This window comes from Bufo gargarizans, chromosome 9 (assembly GCF_014858855.1).
Source record: "Bufo gargarizans isolate SCDJY-AF-19 chromosome 9, ASM1485885v1, whole genome shotgun sequence".
NCBI classification, from domain to species: domain Eukaryota; kingdom Metazoa; phylum Chordata; class Amphibia; order Anura; family Bufonidae; genus Bufo; species Bufo gargarizans.
In genome coordinates this window covers 12,376,850-12,397,867 of record NC_058088.1, presented here as the reverse complement: position 1 = coordinate 12,397,867, position 21,018 = coordinate 12,376,850, and the positions used below count along the sequence as shown (strand labels likewise).

Sequence of the window (21,018 nt, the reverse complement as noted above, 5' to 3'; positions counted from 1 at the left end):
GATTGCGGATCCGCAAATGCGGTCCGCAATACGGCCACGGGGCACACACGTTTGTGTGCAATAAGCCTAACAGTCTCACCTTATGGGGAAGAAACCTGGAAACCATTTTGATATGGATACATTTTCGGCTGCAATCACCACACCTGCTGCGGGCTCCACCGCGTGGATATTTTTGTTTTTGACAGATGTCATTCAGTGACATTTAGCAGCACATACCTTCCTCATCTGTCACGTATGACTAGCACATACTTCACAGGTATGCGTGCTCGTGCATTAGGTAGAGCAGAAGTATTATTCACGTTCAGTAGCTGTAGTCAGTTTTTCATCTAGTGGAAGATTCTGGATGGGAGAGGATTCGCGCGTCACGTCCGCGGAGTCAGCAAGAGGACACATGTAAGCCCTCACCTCGCATCTGACTGATTGACAAGGATCGGGCTCCTTAGGGCTCATGCACACGACCATATGTAATTTGCGGTCCGCAAAACAAAGATGTGCAAAAAAAAAAAAAAAAAAAATCGGATAACATCCCTGTGACTTCCATGTTGCATCCGTTTTTTTTTGCGGATCCACTGTTACAAAGCCTGTCCTTCTCCGCGAAACGGACATGTGGACACAGAATGCGCTTTTTTTTTCAGCCCCCTTGAAATGCATGGTTTCACATACGGACCTGTAAAAAAACGGAACAGAAACGGAAGAAAAATACATTTGTGTGCATGAGCCCTTAAAGGAATTTTCCAGTTTCTGTATAAGGCTCTTGACTAGCTGATCATGGGAGGCCCAGCAGCTGGAATTCAACACTGAAAACACTGGGGCTCATTCACTACAAACTGGCGTTTTACATGTCAACCTTAAAAAAAAAATGTTAAATGCGGCCAATGAATTTATTTGTCCCATTTGTGATATCCGTGTGCCAAAAATTGAAACCTACCAGGTTAGGAGCTGATGCAGAGATCAGTTATAAATTTACGCTGGCTTTCTTGAGTAAAATATTGTAAATGCGTTGGGCCCCGCACTTTGCGCAAATATCTCCCAAAATGTCCTGGAGCCTTCCATATGAGCACTGCCTCTGACCTAAATACTCATTCCACTTCACTCCAAGGTACCACCACCAATGGGAAGAGTGCAAGCCGTCCTTCAGAGGGGAGTGTCTGCAGAGTCTGGGTCTGCACAGAGTGGCCTGGAATCTGCACTTTTTTAAGGGGTCTGTACTCATTTAAGGGGTCTGGTTTGGAGTCTGTACTTAATTAAGGGGTCTGGTCTGGAGTCTGTACTTAATTAAGGAGTCTGGTCTGGAGTCTGTACTTAATTAAGGGGTGTGGTCTGGAGTCTGTACTTATTTAGGGGGTCTGGTCTGGAGTTTGTACTTATTTAGGGGGTCTGGTCTGGAGTCTGTACTTAATTAAGGGGTCTGGTCTGGAGTCTGTACTTAATTAAGGGGTCTGGTCTGGAGTCTGGACTTATTTAGGGGGTCTAGTCTGGAGTCTGGACTTAATTAAGGGGTCTGGTCTGGAGTCTGGACTTAATTAAGGGGTCTGGTCTGGAGTCTGGACTTATTTAGGGGGTCTAGTCTGGAGTCTGGACTTAATTAAGGGGTCTGGTCTGGAGTCTGTACTTAATTAAGGGGTCTGGTCTGGAGTCTGGACTTATTTAGGGGGTCTAGTCTGGAGTCTGGACTTAATTAAGGGGTCTGGTCTGGAGTCTGTACTTAATTAAGGGGTGTGGTCTGGAGTCTGGACTTAATTAAGGGGTCTGGTCTGGAGTCTGGACTTAATTAAGGGGTCTGGTCTGGAGTCTGGACTTAATTAAGGGGTCTGGTCTGGAGTCTGGACTTAATTAAGGGGTCTGGAGTCTGTACTTATTTAGGGGGTCTGGTCTGGAGTCTGTACTTATTTAGGGGGTCTGGTCTGGAGCCTGTACTTATTTAGGGGGTCTGGTCTGGAGTCTGTACTTATTTAGGGGGTCTGGTCTGGAGTCTGTACTTATTTAGGGGGTCTGGTCTGGAGTCTGTACTTATTTAGGGGGTCTGGTCTGGAGCCTGTACTTATTTAGGGGGTCTGGTCTGGAGTCTGTACTTATTTAGGGGGTCTTGTCTGGAGTCTGTACTTATTCAGGGGGTCTGGTCTGGAGTCTGTACTTATTCAGGGGGTCTGGTCTGGAGTCTGTACTTATTCAGGGGGTCTGGTCTGGAGTCTGTACTTATTCAGGGGGTCTGGTCTGGAGTCTGTACTTATTCAGGGGGTCTGGTCTGGAGTCTGTACTTATTCTGGAGCGCAGGTCCTGTCCTGTACCCCCGGTGAGCAGCGAGTGCTCACCGCAAATAGATGAGGTGAGTTTTATTTTATTTTTTTCCCAAGCAGAGAAAGGGGCATTATTAATTTTGGGGGGTACTAAAGGGGGCATTACTTTTACTGGGGGTCACTAATGGAGGCATTACTATTAGTGGGGCGCTCTAATGGGGGCACTATTAATACTGGGGGGTGCTAATGGGGGCATTATTAATTCTAGGGGGCACTAATTGGGGCATTGATATTACTGGGGGCACTAATTACTCTGGGGGGTGATAATGGGGGCATTAATATTACTGAGGGGCAATTATGGGGGCACTATTAATTCTGCGGTGCACAAATGGAGGCATTACTATTACTGTTAGGTTCTAATGAGGTCCATTATTAATTCTGGGGGGGCGCTAATGGAGGCATTACTGGGCGCACTAATGGAGGCATTACTATTACTGGCCGCACTAATAGGGGCATTAATATTACTGGGAGCCACATTATGACTTTGGGGTGTGGCGTAACGTGGCCGGGAGAGGTGGCAGCCCTCGGTGGGGCAGTATATTGCTCCGCACTATGGTATTGCTGGCCCTACCTACAACATGGGGCCACTTTTAGTTCCCAATTGGCCCCTGACTGCGCGGCTGTGTTGCAGTCGTAATACCTTATGGGGAAAAGACCCAGAGCCTGCTGCTGCTGCTGCCATTCACACACAAATCTCTGCATTCAGAGCCCGCAGTGAGTAATCCCGGACACCAGGTGGCGCTGTGAGCGGTGAGCGGTGAGCGCGGCTCTATGGTCCCGTCCATCAGCAGCAGTGTCAGTAAGTACAGGGTGGAGGAGGGGCGGCAGGGTGGAGCAGTAACGGGAAGAAAACACTAGGAATACGAGAGATCACAAGCCGAGCAGGCGGAGGACGGAGAGTTATTATCGGGAAGGTCACCGGCTGCAGCTGATAGCAAGGTACAGTAATACACGTGTGGGCGGGCGTGTCATCTACCTGCAGCCGTCTGGTATCTGCTCTGCCAGTTCCTAGAGCTCTGCTTGCAGGTCAGTGAGTTGATCATTCACGTTTAGATCCAGGGGCTGATCCTGTCTTGTTTACATAGGATCCAATGGCTCCTGTAGCCTGTTTTTGGATGATGAGGATGGCTCCAGAGACGGATCCTGTTTGGGAACGGACGAAATGCACGATGGGAGTATTCTGCCCGATAACGTGACGCGTCGCGGTACGATCCTGCGCGCAGAAACGGATTCTGCATCCAAATCCGCTGGGCGTGAACCTTATAGGGGTTGTCTGACCTCACACAGCATACGCAACCAATGTCCCCCACGGAGCCTGCACAGTGAAGGAGAGTACACTGCGCATGCGCAGCCGCCATACAGTCATTTCTAAGGGACTGCCGAAAACAGCTGAGCATGCTCGCTGCACTCCCATAGAAATGACTATATTGCGGCCGCGCATGCGCAGTGTACTCTCCTTCACTGTGCGGGCTCCGTTCTAGAGATGGGACCCGCACCTGCCATATCCTAGCCACCAATGTCTGAGGTGAGACTACCCCTTTAAGGTAGGTTCACGCCCAGCCTCCCCCTTACATTGACAGAGAATCCACCGCCTTGGATTTTGTCTTGGATTCGCTGCAAAATCCGTGACGAATGCACTGGAAAAATTGGAAGCCTATCCTGAGGACAGGCCGTCACTTGTAAGGGATCCGACAACCCCTTTAAAGGGGAAGTCCACACGCGGCACTCAGCAAACTGCATGAGGTTTTAAAAATCCAGACACAACGTTCTGCGTGGACATTTTCCTCTGCGCGTGGGTTTTAAAAATCTCATGCAGTTTGCTGAGTGCCGCGTGTGGACTTCCCCTTTAAAGGGGTTATCCCATCATAGACAATGGGGGCCTATCGCTAGGATATGCCCCCATTGTCTGATAGTTGCTGGCAGAGCGGAGAAACTTGAGGAGGGCGCACTGCGCATGCGCAGCAGCCCTCCATTCATTTCTTTGGAGCCGCCGAAAATAGCCAAGCGCTGGCTCGGCTATTTCCGTCGGCCCCATAGAAATGAATGGGAGCGCACCGCGATGAGAGAGGCGGGGAGCTGCGCCTGGTGGTGGACGGACCCCGGGAAACCCGGGGTCCTCCAGCCACAACTCTCCCCGGCTCCGTTCTCCTTGTAGGTGCGGGTCCCAGAGGTGGGACCCGCACCTATCAGACAATGGGGGCGTATCCTAGCGATAGGCCCCCATTGTCTATGATGGGATAACCCCTTACAAGTGACGGCCTGTCCTCAGGATAGGCCACCACTATCTGATGGGTGAGGATACGACACCCCGCACCTCCACCGATCAGCTGTTCTGAGGTAGCTTTGGTGTCGGGAGTCCGGAACTACTGCTCCATAGTGCCGACACCGGGCTACTGCAGAACAGCTGATCACGGGGGTGCGGGGTGTCGGGCCGATCAGATATTTAAAGGACACCTTTAAAAAAATCCACACTGGAGATCAAAAAAATAGATTATGCCAAACCCAGGCTTTCAGGACATGCTGGGAGTTGTAGTCTCGGAGCTGTAGAGCAGTGTTGCCGCTCACTGCTCAGCATCTGTGATGGACGGCCAGGTCAGTAATGCAGATCCCGGCTGCCGGCTCTGCGCTAATTTAATCAGCTCCTCTGCCTGCAGAGACAGACGCGGCTGGCAGGAACTACTCCGTCACAGTGTGTCAGGGGGGGCATACGGTAGATGTGATGAAAGCTGTTTTATGTCGGCTCCTGGCGGGGCGTGCTCACTATTTCCTGCAGAGTTCAGCCGTAGATTGCGGTTGGTATGTGTAATAACGGTGGAAAATGAGCAATGATTTTAGGGGGTCTGACATGGGGGGGGCGGTTCCTGGTAGTCCAGGGTTTTCTAGTGCACAGATCTTGGTGGCACCCCTGTCTGAGTTGTGTCTGGTACTGCAGGTTGGCAGGGGTCTTTGGGAGCTCCCAGCCCTGGCGTCTGATACTGGAAGTTACGATAACAGTTGTGTAATCTGGAGTCGCACTGACTGACAGTCCAGCGGTCTCATGACTGCCACGAACAGGAAGGGGGCACGAGACAGAACGAGACATCACTGTGGCGCGAGGAGCCGCATGGGTGTAATAGTAAAGAGACTGGGGCGGATGATGCATGCTGCTCGTATACTAAACACCCCCTACTCACGGGCATGCTCTGCCGAACCAAGCGTGCAGGTGTACGGGGGGGAAGGAGGGATAGCTGTTCGGCATCTTATGAGAGATTGTGCAGCTGGCACGTAGCCAAAGACATTAGAGGACGCCGCTGATCACTATATCAAAGATCAGCAATCTTCAGCACGTGAGCTACTGTGAGACTACAACTCCCAGCATGCATACTTACTCTGCTGTTCTTGTTACTCCCATAGAAGTGAAAGGAGGATTCTGGGAGTTGTAGTTTCAGAACAGCTGGAGTGGCGGAGGTTGCTGATCCCTGCCCTAGAGGAACAAACATTCACGATTTCTCTCTTTCTTCACGTTTAGATGGTGTTTTATACATGTGGACCGAATGAGGCCATGGTTGTGTCAGGTAAGATCATAATCTGCCCTTAAAGGGGTTGTTGACCTTTTTGATATTGGTGGCCTGTCCATACAGTAGGTCATCAGCATCAGTTTGGTGGGGGTCTGACACCCGGTAATCCCACCGAAGTCTCCGTACACTGTGTAGCGGCTGTGAATGGGAACTGAGCTGCAGTATCCCGGCATGGCCACTAGAGAATGGACGGCGCTGTCTGCTTCCGACTCCTTCCACTGTCGTGTTTACACCGGGTGTCGGACCCCACTAATCCAATAATGATGACCTATGTAGAGGACACATTATCAGTATCTAAAAGGTGAAATCCCCCTTTAATTCTTCAGCCTTAAAGGGATCTCTGCTTGCTGTCATTCAACAGAAAATGTTATTGTTTGTTTCCAGGGGGTGTCCTGGTCATGTGATGGCATATAAACCAGACCATGAACCGAGCCAAAATTCAGATTCTTTAAATGGGCTGGGACACTGATCGCTATGTCAGATGGGTGCGCATCTCCAGAACGGAGCCCCCAAAGTGGCGTGCTCTCCATTCACCGCTATGGGAGTTCCGAAAAATAGCTGAGCCAGCGCTTGGCTATTTTCAAGACTCCCATAGCAGTGGGCAGAGGGTGGCTGTGCATGCGTAATGGGGCGCCGTTCTAGAGATACCGATATGCTATCAATGTCCCACGTTGGAATACCCCTTTAAGGGAATTATGGAGACAAGTGCATGCGCTCCACTCTGTTTTATATGTGCAGCCACTTCTCCACCATTAATGTGAAATCTCTGCGTCAGAGCAGAGGGGTCCCAGCATTGCCGTTGGCGCCTCTGTTGGGGGTCCATCATCTATTCCGTCATTTTTTTAAGGTAGGAATAGCAAAACAAGTAATGGAGACCCTATGATCAGTCAGTGGGCACTGGGCTCAGTTTGGATCTGTTGTACTGGCACACTGTCATGGCTTCCATTGACACCAATGTGATCAGAGCCTTAAAGGGGTTGGCCCGTCTTGTACATTGTGGGCATATCGCTAGGGTATGCCCCAATGTCTGATAGGTGCTGAGATGTGCTCCTCATTTCTTTAGAACGGAGCTTGCACGGTGTAGGAGGGAGCGCTGTGCATGCGTGGCCGCCCTCCATTAGTTTCCTAAGTGGGACTGCCGAAAATAGCCGAGCCCACCGCAGGCTCATGTCCCTGAGGTAGGACCCGCACCTATCAGACTTTGAGGGCATATCCTAGCGGTATGCCCCCAATGTCCAAGATGGGGGGGGAGAAGCGTCCTGTCTCATACCCAGCAGCATAAGACACAGTCCTGTATCCCCGATTCTCACCGCTTTGGTACGTTGCAGGTTTCTGCCGCAGCCCTCCAGTGATGATAGCCGGTGGACGCGTCTTCGTCCTCCCCTGCGTGCAGCAAATTCAGAGGTAAGACTCGATGACCTCTCTGCTCATTCCTCCAAGTGTATCCATCCACATCCTTTCACTTAGTGATCCTCTGCAGGATCTCTCTGAATACCCTGACGCTGAATGTGAAGAGTGAGAAGGTCTATACCCGACACGGAGTCCCCATCTCGGTCACTGGCATTGCTCAGGTAAGGCAGGATAGAAATGGCTTCTGCAGTATACTGGGCACAGTATTGGGGGGGGGTCTCACTTTTCTTTATGTCGCTCCTGCAGGTGAAGATCCAGGGGCAGAACAAGGAGATGCTCGCAGCTGCTTGTCAAATGTTCCTGGGTAAAACGGAGAATGAGGTGGCTCATATCGCCCTCGAAACCTTGGAGGGTCACCAGCGTGCCATCATGGCACACATGACCGTGGAGGTAGGCTACGGCGTAAAAGAGGTCATTGACATCTGCACGTAGGGAGCATTACTTACAGGCATGTCAGTTGCACGTAGAGTAATGAGGGGTTAATTCTGTGCTCTTGATATTTCTTTAAGTGTATGAAGGGGTTTTGGAGTTCAGACCCCTATAAAGGGGTTGTTCACCTTGGGGGTCTCACCAGACCTGCAGAATGAAGCATACTTACCTGCTCCCTGCCACAAGGTTCCATTTCCTTCGGACCCCCGCAGCAGCGGTGTGTTCCCCATGACACATTGTTGACACTCGTAGACCGGATCGAGGTGGTAGCGGTGCGGTACCAAAGGAGTCGGAACCTAGGCAGCAGAGAGGGACAGATCATCAATATTAAAATCATGGAAAACCCCTTTTAATTTTTAATCTCTTCTCTTATTCCTACCAGGAGATCTACAAGGACAGGCAGAAGTTTTCCGAGCAGGTTTTCAAAGTGGCTTCTTCTGACCTGGTGAACATGGGGATCAGCGTGGTGAGCTACACCCTGAAGGACATCCATGATGATCAGGTAAGTACCGGCTACAGAGGGAGGGGGTTAGATATTGGGGAGTAATACTGAACCCTGCTGCTGTGTCTCCTGTAGGATTACCTGCACTCTCTAGGTAAAGCCAGGACTGCTCAGGTGCAGAAGGATGCCAGAATCGGTGAAGCCGTGGCCAAAAGAGACGCCGGGATTAAGGTATTTTTACTGTGAATGCGAGGTGGAAAGTATAATATATTTATTTATTTGCTTTTTTCCCCCCTCGCCTATGACGGCACCCTTGGATAGTGTCTGCCCCTTCCTCAGGACAGGAAACCCGACCACTTTAAATGAGGTACCAACCTCCCTCACGCCAGTTCTGTTTCCTTTTCCTAAGGGACAGAGTTTGGATTCACAACCACGCCAAGGAGAGCTGCGGGCGCCCCATGTGATATGTTTTCACAGTGGTTGCTTCGTTCCTTCACTTCCTTATTACCCTTATAACCATAAACTGATTGCAGGGTGTGATGCTAGTGTGAACAGAACTTTAAAAAATTATATCCACCCTTTTGATTATTTTAATGTAAGTCCAAAATGATGTGCAAATTTCATAATGTATTAGTATAATGTTTAGTTGCAGTAGGCATAGAGTAATTCTTGCAGCTGCCACTAGGGGGAGCTTACAGCACACAGTGGAGTTCAGTGCATACATGCTTGCAGTAAGCTCCCTCTAGTGGTGGCTGCAGGAAGCCCTGTGTTACTGTTTGGTAAGGGAGCTCTGAGCGAGCCGAGAAACTAATGAGGGATACCACGCCTCGTGCCCGCTTGACGTCACCTACGTCGAGCTTCCGAGACGCGGTATGGTTACGGGTTACCAAAGTGTGACGTTACGCCCTCCAGAGGAGCAGGTAAGGTCAGCTTGGTACAGTTTACACTGACACCTCCTGTTCACTCAGGCACAGAGAGGCAACAAGCTGAGAGAGCCTGGTCACTGCCTCAGTGAAAACAGCGCCTCCTCAGCCCGGGAAGACTGCCACCAGCTTCTTGTTTGATATAACCCCGGTCCGGGATAACGGGATTATATAGGGTGAGAAACCTACCCGCGGTTGCTTATAACTAGGCCGAAACACGGACGTGGGGATTCGTGATCGAGATGCAAGATAGCACCAGATTAAGGCCTCTTTCACACGACCGTTTTTTTTTTTCGTTTGTGGGCAGTTTTTTGCGTTCCGTATATGGAACCATTCATTTCAATGGTTCCGCAAAAAAAACTGAATGTACTCCATATTCATTCCGTTTCCCTATTTCCATTTTTCCATTCCGTTGAAAGATAGAACATGTCCTATTGCCCGCAAATCACGTTCCATGGCTCCATTCAAGTCAATGGGTCCGCCAAAGAAAACGGAACACATACGGAAATGCATCCGTATGTCTTCCGTATCCGTTCCGTTTTTTGCGGAACCATCTATTGAAAATTTTATGCCCAGCCCAATTTTTTTTCTATGTAATTACTGTATATGCCATACGGAGAAACGGAAACTAAAAACTTAAAAAATGGATCCGGAAAAAACGACCCGCAAAACACTGAAAAAGCCATACGGTCGTGTGAAAGAGGCCTAAATTATATATTTAATCGCCTTAAGGGCACACTAGATATAACTCTATACACACAAAATACACAGTCAGGTCCATAAATATTGGGACATCGACACAATTCTAACATTTTTGGCTCTATACACCACCACAATGGATTGAAATGAAACGAACAAGATGTGCTTTACCTGCAGACTGTCAGCTGTAATTTGAGGGGATTTACATCCAAATCAGGTGAACGGTACAGGAATTACAGCAGTTTGCATATGTGCCTCCCACTTGTAAAGGGACCAAAAGTAATGGGACAATTGGCTTCTCAGCTGTTCCATGGCCAGGTGTGTGTTATTCCCTCATTATCCCAATTACAATGAGCAGATAAAAGGTCCAGAGTTCATTTCCAGTCTGCTATTTGCATTTGGAATCTGTTGCTGTCAACTCTCAAGATGAGATCCAAAGAGCTGTCACTATCAGTGAAGCAAGCCATCATTAGGCTGAAAAAACACAACAAGACCCATCAGAGAGATAGCAAAAACATTAGGCGCGGCCTAAAACAACTGTTTGGAACATCCTTAAAAAGAAGGAACGCACCGGTGAGCTCAGCAACACCAAAAAACCCGGAAGACCACGGAAACCAACTGTGGTGGATGACCGAAGAATTCTTTCTCTGGTGAAGAAATCACCCTTCACAACAGTTGGCCAGATCAAGAACACTCTCCAGGAGGTAGGTGTATGTGTGTCAAAGTCAACAATCAAGAGAAGACTTCACCAGAGTGAATACAGAGGGTTCACCACAAGATGTAAACCATTGATGAGCCTCAAAAACAGGAAGGCCAGATTAGAGTTTGCCAAACAACATCTAAAAAAGCCTTCACAGTTCTGGAACAACATCCTATGGACAGATGAGACCAAGATCAACTTGTACCAGAGTGATGAGAAGAGAAGAGTATGGAGAAGGAACTGCTCATGATCCTAAGCATACCACCTCATCAGTGAAGCATGGTGGTGGTAGTGTCATGGCGTGGGCATGTATGGCTGCCAATGGAACTGGTTCTCTTGTATTTATTGATGATGTGACTGCTGACAAAAGCAGCAGGATGAATTCTGAAGTGTTTCGGGTAATATTATCTGCTCATATTCAGCCAAATGCTTCAGAACTCATTGGACGGTGCTTCACAGTGCAGATGGACAATGACCCAAAGCATACTGCAAAAGCAACCAAAGAGTTTTTTTTAAGGGACAGAAGTGGAATGTTATGCAATGGCCGAGTCAATCACCGGACCTGAATCGGATTGAGCATTTCACTTGCTGAAGACAAAACTGAAGGGAAAATGCCCCAAAAACAAGCAGGAACTGAAGACAGTTGCAGTAGAGGCCTGGCAGAGCATCACCAGGGATGAAACCCAGTGTCTGGTGATGTCTATGCGTTCCAGACTTCAGGCTGTAAATGACTGCAAAGGATTTGCAACCAAGTATTTAAAAAGTGAAAGTTTGATTTATGATTATTATTCTGTCCCATTACTTTTGGTCCCTTAACAAGTGGGAGGCACATCTGCAAACTGCTGTAATTCCTACACCGTTCACCTGATTTGGATGTAAATACCCTCAAATTACAGCTGACAGTCTGCAGGTAAAGCACATCGTGTTTGTTTCATTTGAAATCCATTGTGGTGGTGTATAGAGCCAAAAATGTTACAATTGTGTCAACGTCCCAATATTTATGGACCTGACTGTATACAGTGGTCTGAGGTTACAGATACAGGTGATATAGGTACAACAGGGTAAGGCCTCATGCACACGACAGTATTTTTTCACGGTCCACAAAAACGGGGTCCGTGATCCGTGACCGTTTTTTCGTCCGTGGGTCTTCCTTGTTTTTTGGAGGATCCACGGACATGAAAAATGAAAAAAAAATCTAAGTCAAGTTTGCCATTGAAATGATAGGAAAAACGGACACGGATCACGGACACGGATCACGGACACGGATGACAATCTTGTGTGCATCCGTGATTTTTCACGGACCCATTGACTTGAATGGGTCCGTGAACCGTTGGCCGTGAAAAAAATAGGACAGGTCATATTTTTTTCACAACCAGGAAACACGGATCACGGATGCGGCTGCCAAACGGTGCATTTTCCGATTTTTCCACGGACCCATTGAAAGTCAATGGGTCCGTGAAAAAAAACGGAAAACGGCACAACGGCCACGGATGCACACAACGGTCGTGTGCATGAGGCCTAAAGCAGAGCAAAAGTCAGTTACCGGGTCTGATGAAAGTTCCTTTGGGGTTATAATGGTGGAATAGTCCTTGGCTGCAGTCACGTGGGGGCAGTGAGGTCAGCTGGTTCCCGGTCTCTCCAAACACATTGGCATGATGTGACCCCCCCCCCTTCAGAAAAGACGCCACCTACTGGCTTGCATGGGCTTATGGACCTGTAGCTGGCCGCTCCCCTCCCCGCCTAGGGGTAGGGTCCCCTCCTCCTTCTCTGGTGCTGGCAGCAAATGACCCATAAAACCCCTTAGGGCTCATAGCCCCAGACCAGAATGTCACAGGAAGATGGTTCCGGGCCTAATTGATCCGCCTGGGTTCCGGCTACAACTAGAGCCCAAGCATGGTACCGTTATTTGGTTTCTGTGAGGGAGATATGTATATCTCCCCTCCTGGGCATCCTAGCTTCAAGCCAGGACTACGTGGATGTTCAGCTTTGCCCCAGGATCGCAAAAATATAACAGAATTATGCTTGGGATGGATCGATGATTCATAATTCTTTATGAAATGTAGGTGCCAACATGTCTGCGAGGCATCATTGATCCTGGGCAAGAGCTGAGACCTCCTGCTAGTTTTTTTCTCCTGGAGAATTAGCTTGCCTCCAAACTGGCTGGTTGAGGTGTGACATTATCCACCTGGGGTCTCCCTGAAGCCTGGACCCCGGGGCTTTCTCTCTTGCTAGCTGACAATCAGATGGCTGGGGGGTGAGAACATATTTTGCATGTATACTGACTATGTACATGCCAAAAGGTGAATCAACTGACCATCAGGGCTGCCAATAAATGATAATCCATATTCCTGACAACAACATTTTGGACCTAAAAACTACAGGGGACTTAAAGGGGAGCCTTGGTTTCTTAAACCGTTCACTAACCAGAAGCATAACCTCATATTTCAGGAAGCGGAGGCTCAACAAGCAAAGGTGTCTGCTCAGTACATCAGTGAAATAGAGATGGCAAAGGCCCAGCGAGATTATGAGCTGAAGAAAGCCATGTACGACCTGGAGGTTAACACCCGGAAAGCAGAGAGCGACCTGGCCTATCAGTTACAGGTACAGACATCGCCATTTCCCCATGCTTTTCATACATAACTTAGGGGCAGGTGGGTAACCACTCGCTTATTTCTTTTTAGGTAGCTAAAACTAAGCAAAAGATTGAGGAGCAGAAAGTTCAGGTCCAGGTGGTGGAAAGAGCCCAGCAGATCCAACTGCAAGATCAAGAAATCAGCCGTAAGGAGAAGGAGCTGGAAGCCAGAATCAGAAAGCCGGCAGAAGCTGAACGTTACCGCCTGGAGAAGATCGCAGAGGCCGAGAGGTGATTGATGTTCACGGTATCCCCCTTAGGGCTCTTTCACACGAGTGGATTCCGTGCGTGTCATCCGCTGCGTGAAAGAGAGCCAAGCCCCGTTCCGGACAGCAGAGACACGGAGCATTAACATAATTGATTAATTCACGGTGACAACTTTATCTCACTGTGATTTTGTAGTAAAAAGATCAGAGAGAGGCACAGGAGAGTTATCAATCATGTTAATGCTCCGTGTCTCTGCTGCCTGGAACTGGGGCTTGGCATCTCTTTCACGCAGCATATTACCCGCACGGCATCGGCTCGTGTGAAAGAGCCCTTACACATCCTCTGTTCTTGCCTCACACAATATCGTTGACTTTCAGATTGAAGCTAATTACCGAAGCGGAGGCAGAAGCAGAGTCCATCAGGGTCAGTACCCGTCCCGTGTGCACATCAGGAGATTAAAGTGCAAGCTGTTGGATTCTTATAAGTTATTCTTCTCTCTGCATCACTGCAGATAAAGGGAGACGCTCAGGCCTATGCGGTAGAAGTCCGAGCTCGAGCTGATGCTCTGCAGATGGCAAAGAAGGCGGAAGCCTTCGAGCAATATCAAGAGGCTGCCATAGTGGACATGCTGCTGGAGAAGTTGCCTGAGGTAAACTGTTATGGCTGAAAATGTATGACCATGATGCTTGGCATATAACCTCCTCCGTCCAGCATGAGCTGCCACGTAGAGTACTGGACATCATGTATGGTGGACGGCCCCAACCAGAATCACGCAGGAGGTTTACACCCTTGTGTGTCTGACAGGTGTTTTTTCCAGCTCAACTCATATACATGCATGCTTGGTTCAATCGGGAAGGGGGGAAAAAGACACCGCCGGACACACTTAGTAGCAGTTTACTTCCTTGTCCATGCAAAGGATCAGGCATGTTGAAATCCAGCATGGCCGATCTTTCCTTCACACCCCCATACACATTGGCAGGTACGGCTGACGTACATCTAGTGTGTATGGCCATTATGTCCCCTTGTAGTCTGACTGAAGTTGTATGGCAGGCCTCCCGGCGCTGTGTCCACTCCATTATCTTATGGTGCACCCACATTTTCTGTTCCAGGTCGTAGAGGAGATCAGCAAGCCCCTAACTAAGGTGAAGAAGATAAAAATGGTGTCCAGTGGTGGAAGTGAGATCGGAGCCGCCAAAGTGACAGGAGAAGTCCTGGATATCCTCAACCGCCTTCCGGAGACGGTGGAGAAGCTGACCGGCATTAGCATCAGCCAGGTCAGTAGTTATCAGGTGTCATGTAGTCCATGCGGGGACTGTATTGTGAAAATCCTAGCTCACAATACCTTTCCTGTTATACGTCCTTGATAGAAAATATACATTTATTGAGAAAAATATTGTCATCGGTAACATCTGTCCCCCTCCCTGCACAATGACCTTTGCATAGGTCACAGAGCATGCCCACAACACTCTCCCATAGAAGTCGGTGAACATCCCCAGGCCATGGTCCATGTGGCTGCTGTAAAGCAAATCTCTGAATGCTTGTGAGGGAGCAGCAGCCGCCTATGCAAGATGGCTGCTGCTCCCCCTCCCCCCGGTAATCGTGTACAGGAAGTAGAAAATAAAATCGGATTAGAAAATAGAATGAGGAGCGAGAAGCTACAGAACGAGGCAGGCCATGGACTTTCTACCGTGCCTGATATGGGAACGCTCTAGTGGTCTCAGCGCTCACACTCCCACTGATCAAAACTTTTCATGTGTCTCTAGGACGTATCAAAAGTTTTCTGAAAACTCCGTTACCTTTTAATATAGGAGCTGCTGCGCTGATCAGTTCAGATCCGGCTACCAAGACCCCTTGATTTTCGTTGCTGTGGCCCCTATAGTGGAAATGTAACATTGAATGACTGTCCATGTAGTACATGGATGGAGAGGCCCCCTAGAATAGGAGACAGGTCCTTTCTGGCTTGTAGAGGAGGGGTGTTCCTTGTTCCTAAGTGGGAGACCCCTCTGTCACATTTATATGATGCCCTGTTGGGGTGTATAGGAAGGTGGGCACCAGGTAGTACCCCTTCCCACTGATCACAGGGGTGTCTGGCTGCGAACGCCCCTGGCGATCACCAAAAGTTCAGGGGATTTGGGAAGGGCTAATCCAAAGTGGACAACAAGCTAACATGCATGCTCAGCCATGTGTTATACTGGGAAGAAGGTGGGTGATTGATGCCGATCAAATCCGTTTTCAGCTGTCCAGCATGACCGAAAATGGTCTGCAGCGACAGCACCAGCCGCTCCCATGGGATGAGTTTGGTACTGCCGCTTACGTCCATTTATTTGAATACTGCAGTACCAGGCAAAGCCTATAGACAGAGGTGGCGCTGTTTCTGGGGGGGAAAAACAGGTCTTTTTTATTAATCCTGAACAGACAAAAGTTTTCATTCTCCTTATTAAAGTAGGTCTATCACTGGGCACCCCTCCATGACTCGAGCTCCTGCAGCCAAAGATTTGGCACTGCTTGGATAAGCTTTGCGGGATATCTACATAGCTACATAGCAGCAGTCAGCAACCTTCGGCACTCCAGATGTGATGAAACTACGACTCCCAGCATGCTCCATTCACTTTTATGGGAGTTCTGAAAATAGCTAAGCAAGTGTGCATGCTGGGAGTCGTAGTTTTACCACAGCTGGAGTGCCGAAGGTTGCTGATCCCTGGCTTATAGGATAATCCAGAGGGCGGTATCTGTGGGCCCCCGGCCTGTAGGAGCGGCAGGAGCTCCAAGTCATGGATGACCACACATGTGCCTGCAGTGATGGATCCTCTGTAAGACCGAAACGCGCCACGGAGCTTGACATGACTTCTTCTTGTTGTGCTGTCCTGTTACGGGAAGAACCTTCACCTGGATGGAAAACTGGGCCAGCCACTGATCTCAGTGTGACCAGGGGCCCGCGGCACTGTGAGTGCGCCCTGCATCTCTCCAGGTTACACGTCCATGTGTTTGCTCACCCTAAAACCTGCATCCTGTCTATGGCACAATCTTACCCCCCCGCCCCCCCCTATCTACAAACTGGCATGAGTTACAACCGTTTCCCACCTGACATGCTGAATACTCTGCCGGCGCTTTCTTTTCTTTTTTTTGGGCTGCTGTCCTAGAATCCCTCATTTCCAGCTCCAATGCCTGTTCTTGACCCATGTTCATCATTGCCAGACTTGTGCTACTCCCAAAAACGGCATGTAAAGAATCCTTAGGCCCCTTTCACACGAGCGAGTATTCCGCGCAGGGTCCAATGCGTGATGCAAACGCATTGCGCCCACACGGATTCCGGACCCATTCATTTCAATAGGTCTGTGTACATGTGCGTTGTTTGAAAATCGCAGCATGTTCTGTATTCTGTGTTTTTCACGGATGGTTGCTAAGAAATGTTGTTTGTATACCTTTTTAGTTTTTTTTATCGCGCGCGTGCAAAATGCATTAAATCGCATAGCGCCCGTGCGATAAAAACTGAACGCGATCGCAGACAAAACTGAATGAACTTGTTTGCGAAATCGCGCATTTTTCACTGAACGCATCCGGACCTAATCCGCTCATGCTCGTCTGCAAGGGGCCTTAGTGTGTAGATGGGTGTGTACTGTGTTGTGGATTACGTTATACACCCAGGGGTCCAGCACGGCTGTTATAAAACTACTACTCCTAGCGTGGCCGTTCCTGAAGCTCCCATAGACGTAAATGGAGCCTGCTGGGTGCCGGAAGTTGCCGTTATCGCCTTAGGGCTCATGCACGTCAGACATAGATAAGTTTATCCTTCAACTGCCTCCTGAGCTGTGATAGGAAGGGAGCTGCAGCAGAAAGGACACACCCCCTGAGCTGTAATAGGAAGAGAGCTGCAGCAGAAAGGACACACCCCCTGAGCTATAATAGGAAGAGAGCTGTAGCAGAAAGGACACGCCTCCTGAACTGTGATAGGAAGAGAGCTGCAGCAGAAAGGACACGGCTCCTGAGCTGCAGCAGAAAAGACCCTTCCGTCAGCCGTTATGCCATAAGCGTCTGAGATGGGAATACCTCTTTAAGATTTTTTGCAGCCATTGGGAGTGGTACAATGTGGCACTTGGACCAGGAAAGATTATGTACCCCTGCTCTAAGATGAGCCGCTTGGTTACGCTCCCCCCACTGCATGTACCCGAGGGTGAGAGTTTGCATGTGAGCGATCCCCATTACTAACACATTAAGCTCTGCCGCGGGCGCTGTCTGAGATTCTGCCATTTCTTCTCTGAGCGCTATTCATTTCTATGGAGCTTTATCTCTGAGCAGAACTGAGGGGGATTCGCGCCTTCATTTTGGGCAATCTCAGCTCACAGGCATCCATAGACGTTCTCTTAAAGCAGGGATGCCCAACCTGCGGCCCTCCAGCTGTTGCAAAACGACAACTCCCAGCATGCCCGGGCAGCCCACAGCAGGGCATGGTGGGAGTTGTAGTTTTACAACAGCTGGAGGGCTGCAGGTTGAGCATCCCTGTCTTAAAGGAACCCTAAACTTGGAGAGCGCAAGTCACTTAAAGGAACATTAAACATAGAAAATGCTAAAAAGAAAAGTAATATAAAATAAAAAGATCCCAGCACTTCCTTCCTTATTTTTCCTCCTTTAACTATTCAAACTGGGAAATACATAATGAAATCTTCTGTATCTTTTGAGTTCCAATCACTTGGACATGTCCTCTCCTCCTCCTTTTGTGTTCTGTGTCTGGGTGTAAGACAGCTGGCTGCAGCAGGAGCCTCCCGCCTGTGAGCTGGCTGCAGCAGGAGCCTCCCGCCTGTGAGCTGGCTGCAGCAGGAGCCTCCCGCCTGTGAGCTGGCTGCAGCAGGAGCCTCCCGCCTGTGAGCTGGCTGCAGCAGGAGCCTCCCGCCTGTGAGCTGGCTGCAGCAGGAGCCTCCCGCCTGTGAGCTGGCTGCAGCAGGAGCCTCCCGCCTGTGAGCTGGCTGCAGCAGGAGCCTCCCGCCTGTGAGCTGGCTGCAGCAGGAGCCTCCCGCCTGTGAGCTGGCTGCAGAATAATACAGATAATTAAGCTCCTTGGTTGTCCCCCCAGTTAACGGGACTGATCAGAAGGAATTGACCGCTGTGTCTGCAGGATTTCTACAAGACGGCTTGTTTTAGGAACCTGCAGAAAATCCTGCAGACAGATAGAGGTGGCTGATAATTTGGCCAATATCTCTCGCTCCTGACTCTTTATACACGCTCCGCTCGGCCAACCTTCTGTGTGTTTTCTATGGGGGAGGGAGGAGAAAGCCACTGGAAGATACCTCTGGTGTCACTAATCTGAGAGAACAAAAGGATCGGTTGTTAAAATCCAACATGGCCGATCCTGGCTGGAGTCAGGTGCTCCCCATACACATTAGGCTATCGGCAGGCAGCAGAACTAAGCTCCATCCCGTTTAGAGCCTGTGCCGGAGGCCTAGGATTTCTCCACATGTATTCGATAGGCTCCCATTGTAAAAAGATGCCTCATGGGCGTGTGGGACCCCCAGGCATCCCTGATATGAAGCACCTGCATCCCTGGCAGCACACCGCCCATCTAAAAAGGGGGATGGAAGTAACCCCTGACGAGCTCTCACTAGAGGTGTGCCCACGTATAGCACAACCACACAAGGTGAGCCTCCTCGTTTGAGACATTCTTAATCTGCACGTACGCCATTACCCTGTGGTGCGCCGAACACTGCCCGCTTCACTGTTTGATCATGGCTGTGCCACATGTAGGCTCCGAACATGTGAACAGGGCCCAAGAGACATTGGCCAGGACGTGAAGGACTCTCTCCTGCCTGCCGCACTCTCCATAAGCTCCCACCGCCCCGTTGCTTTTCCAGATTTAATGTTCCTTTAAGCCTTAAAAGAATTCAGAAAAACGCTCCAAACTCCCGTGTTCTTCACGTGTAATCTCAGGCCGCCCCCCAGTTTGCGGGGTCAGTTCTCATCTGGACACCAACTCTAAGGCTGCTTCCACACTTGCGGCAGGGGGATCCGGAAAGCGGTTCTGTCGCATGCAAACTGAAAGCATTTGTAGATGGATCCGTCTTACAAATGCATTGCAAGAACGGATCCGTCTCTCCGCATGTCATCCGGAGAAACGGATCCTTTTATATATATTTTTACCAGTCTTCGCATGCGGAGACCGGAAGGACAGATCCGGCACTAATACATTTCTATGTAAATTAATGCCGGATCCGGTATTCAGGCAACTGATCCGGAATTTTGGACGGAGATAATACTGCAGCATGCTGCGGTATTTCCTCCGTCCAAAACGCCATATAGTGACTGAAGACATCCTGATGCATCCTGAACGGATTGCTCTCCATTCAGAATGCATAGGGATGAAGCTGATCAGTTCTTTTCCGGTATTGAGCCCCTAGGACGGAACTCAGCGCCGGAAAAGAAAACCGCTAGTGTAAGTACCCTAACCGATTCTTTCTGTCTTCTAGAGTATGAAGAAGAGGCCTGGACGCATGTGCTGAGTGAAGACCCTCGATGCGGCATCCATCGCCCTTCTCTTCATGGTGCCTCTGAGGTTTCTCCACCTCCTCACTACGTGTATTACGACCGCGTCTCCTCTGGTGATTTCCGCGTTTGGATGAAGATTTGTACCCATGTTTCTCGTCACTATTGTTCCGGGGGCGACTGTTCTCCTCCCATTGTTGCACGTATTTTGAGTTGACGCTTCTGTGTTTTTTAATGTTTTGTACGTTTTTATTTTATTACCATAGTCCTACATCTAGACGTCACTCCTGTTGAGCTATGCAGATCCCACGGCTTACCAAATCCTGAATGGCCACGGGGCTCGTTTTCAGTGCCAGTAATGTCCGACCTCAGCGAATGAAACGTTTCATCTACGTTTATACCTCACCTCTAGGAATCACATGGAGCGTTCAGCCAGCAGGGGGCAGCGCAGCAGTCTTGGCCACACCAATGCTAGATTTAGAAGGAGAAGTGCAGATTTGAATTGACCTATTTACAAATCTGATTCTCCTACTCAACACTAGTAACGAGCCCTGGCAAAATCCTGACGAGGGAGAGATCTGCCCTTATAGTCTCCTTTAAAACCCCCCTATTCTGAACACAAATACTAGGCTTCAAGACCTTTAATGCCACAGAGAGCGTGCTGCCTCTCCCCTTGTATGCCCCCCCTAGATCTTGACCCTATTGGTGCCAGTCCCCTTGTGGCTTCTGAAGAATCCCATGTTTATACCTGTTATATTGTCCTCATTGGGATGTGAACCTATAACTGTGACATTTGTGCCTGTAGATGATAAATGCCTTATATCAACGTCATGATGGCTGAATAAACATTTATGTATCTTACACGTTCACCCACTCTCTATATAGCGCCAACAGATCCTGCAACGACGTACAGAGAGCACTTTCCAGACTGTCCCGGTCCCCAGTGACTATGGGCTTCTTCCTGTCTCAAACACTAAATTAAAGAGCATCTGTCAGCAGTTTTGTACCCCTGACACTGGCTGACCTGTTACATGTGCACTTGGCAGCTGAAGGCATCTGTGTCTGTATTGCTGAGAAAAGTCATGTTTTATTATATGCAAATGAGCCTCTAGGTGCAACGGGGGCGTTACCATTACACCTAGAGGCTCTGCTCTCTCTGCAACTGCTGCGCCCTCTGCACTTTGACAGGACCAGGCAGTGTAAACGCCATCACACCTGGCCCGGTCAATGAAAGTGCAGAGGACACAGCAG

General features: G+C 49.3%; 1 protein-coding gene across 3 annotated transcripts; it reads left to right on the top strand.

The window, feature by feature from the left end:
- Nucleotides 1-3,088: 3,088 nt before the first annotated feature.
- FLOT1 (flotillin 1) lies at nucleotides 3,089-20,628 on the top strand. 3 transcript variants are annotated; one of them, XM_044305640.1, is made up of 14 exons: nucleotides 3,089-3,236; nucleotides 5,806-5,851; nucleotides 7,183-7,258; nucleotides 7,335-7,425; nucleotides 7,511-7,654; nucleotides 8,076-8,195; nucleotides 8,271-8,366; nucleotides 12,906-13,058; nucleotides 13,139-13,320; nucleotides 13,674-13,719; nucleotides 13,808-13,945; nucleotides 14,406-14,570; nucleotides 16,174-16,239; nucleotides 19,752-20,628. In XM_044305640.1, the coding sequence occupies exons 2-13, from the start codon at nucleotides 5,806-5,808 to the stop codon at nucleotides 16,219-16,221; spliced, it is 1,305 nt and encodes a 434-aa protein (XP_044161575.1). In that variant the 5' UTR covers nucleotides 3,089-3,236; the 3' UTR covers nucleotides 16,222-16,239; nucleotides 19,752-20,628. The 3 variants fall into 3 exon arrangements, with proteins under 3 accessions (XP_044161575.1, XP_044161576.1, XP_044161577.1); XM_044305641.1 differs by having other exon boundaries at nucleotides 16,174-16,264; XM_044305642.1 differs by lacking the exon at nucleotides 16,174-16,239 and having other exon boundaries at nucleotides 3,090-3,236.
- The last annotated feature ends 390 nt before the right edge of the window (nucleotides 20,629-21,018 follow it).

Bases quoted from the DNA above. Each gene is read 5' to 3' on its own strand.
- FLOT1 (XM_044305640.1), top strand. From the start codon at position 5,806: ATGGTGTTTTATACATGTGGACCGAATGAGGCCATGGTTGTGTCAG. The intron at 8,196-8,270 runs GTAAGTACCGGC...TGTCTCCTGTAG, and splicing joins AGGACATCCATGATGATCAG to GATTACCTGCACTCTCTAGG. The intron at 8,367-12,905 runs GTATTTTTACTG...CTCATATTTCAG, and splicing joins AAAGAGACGCCGGGATTAAG to GAAGCGGAGGCTCAACAAGC.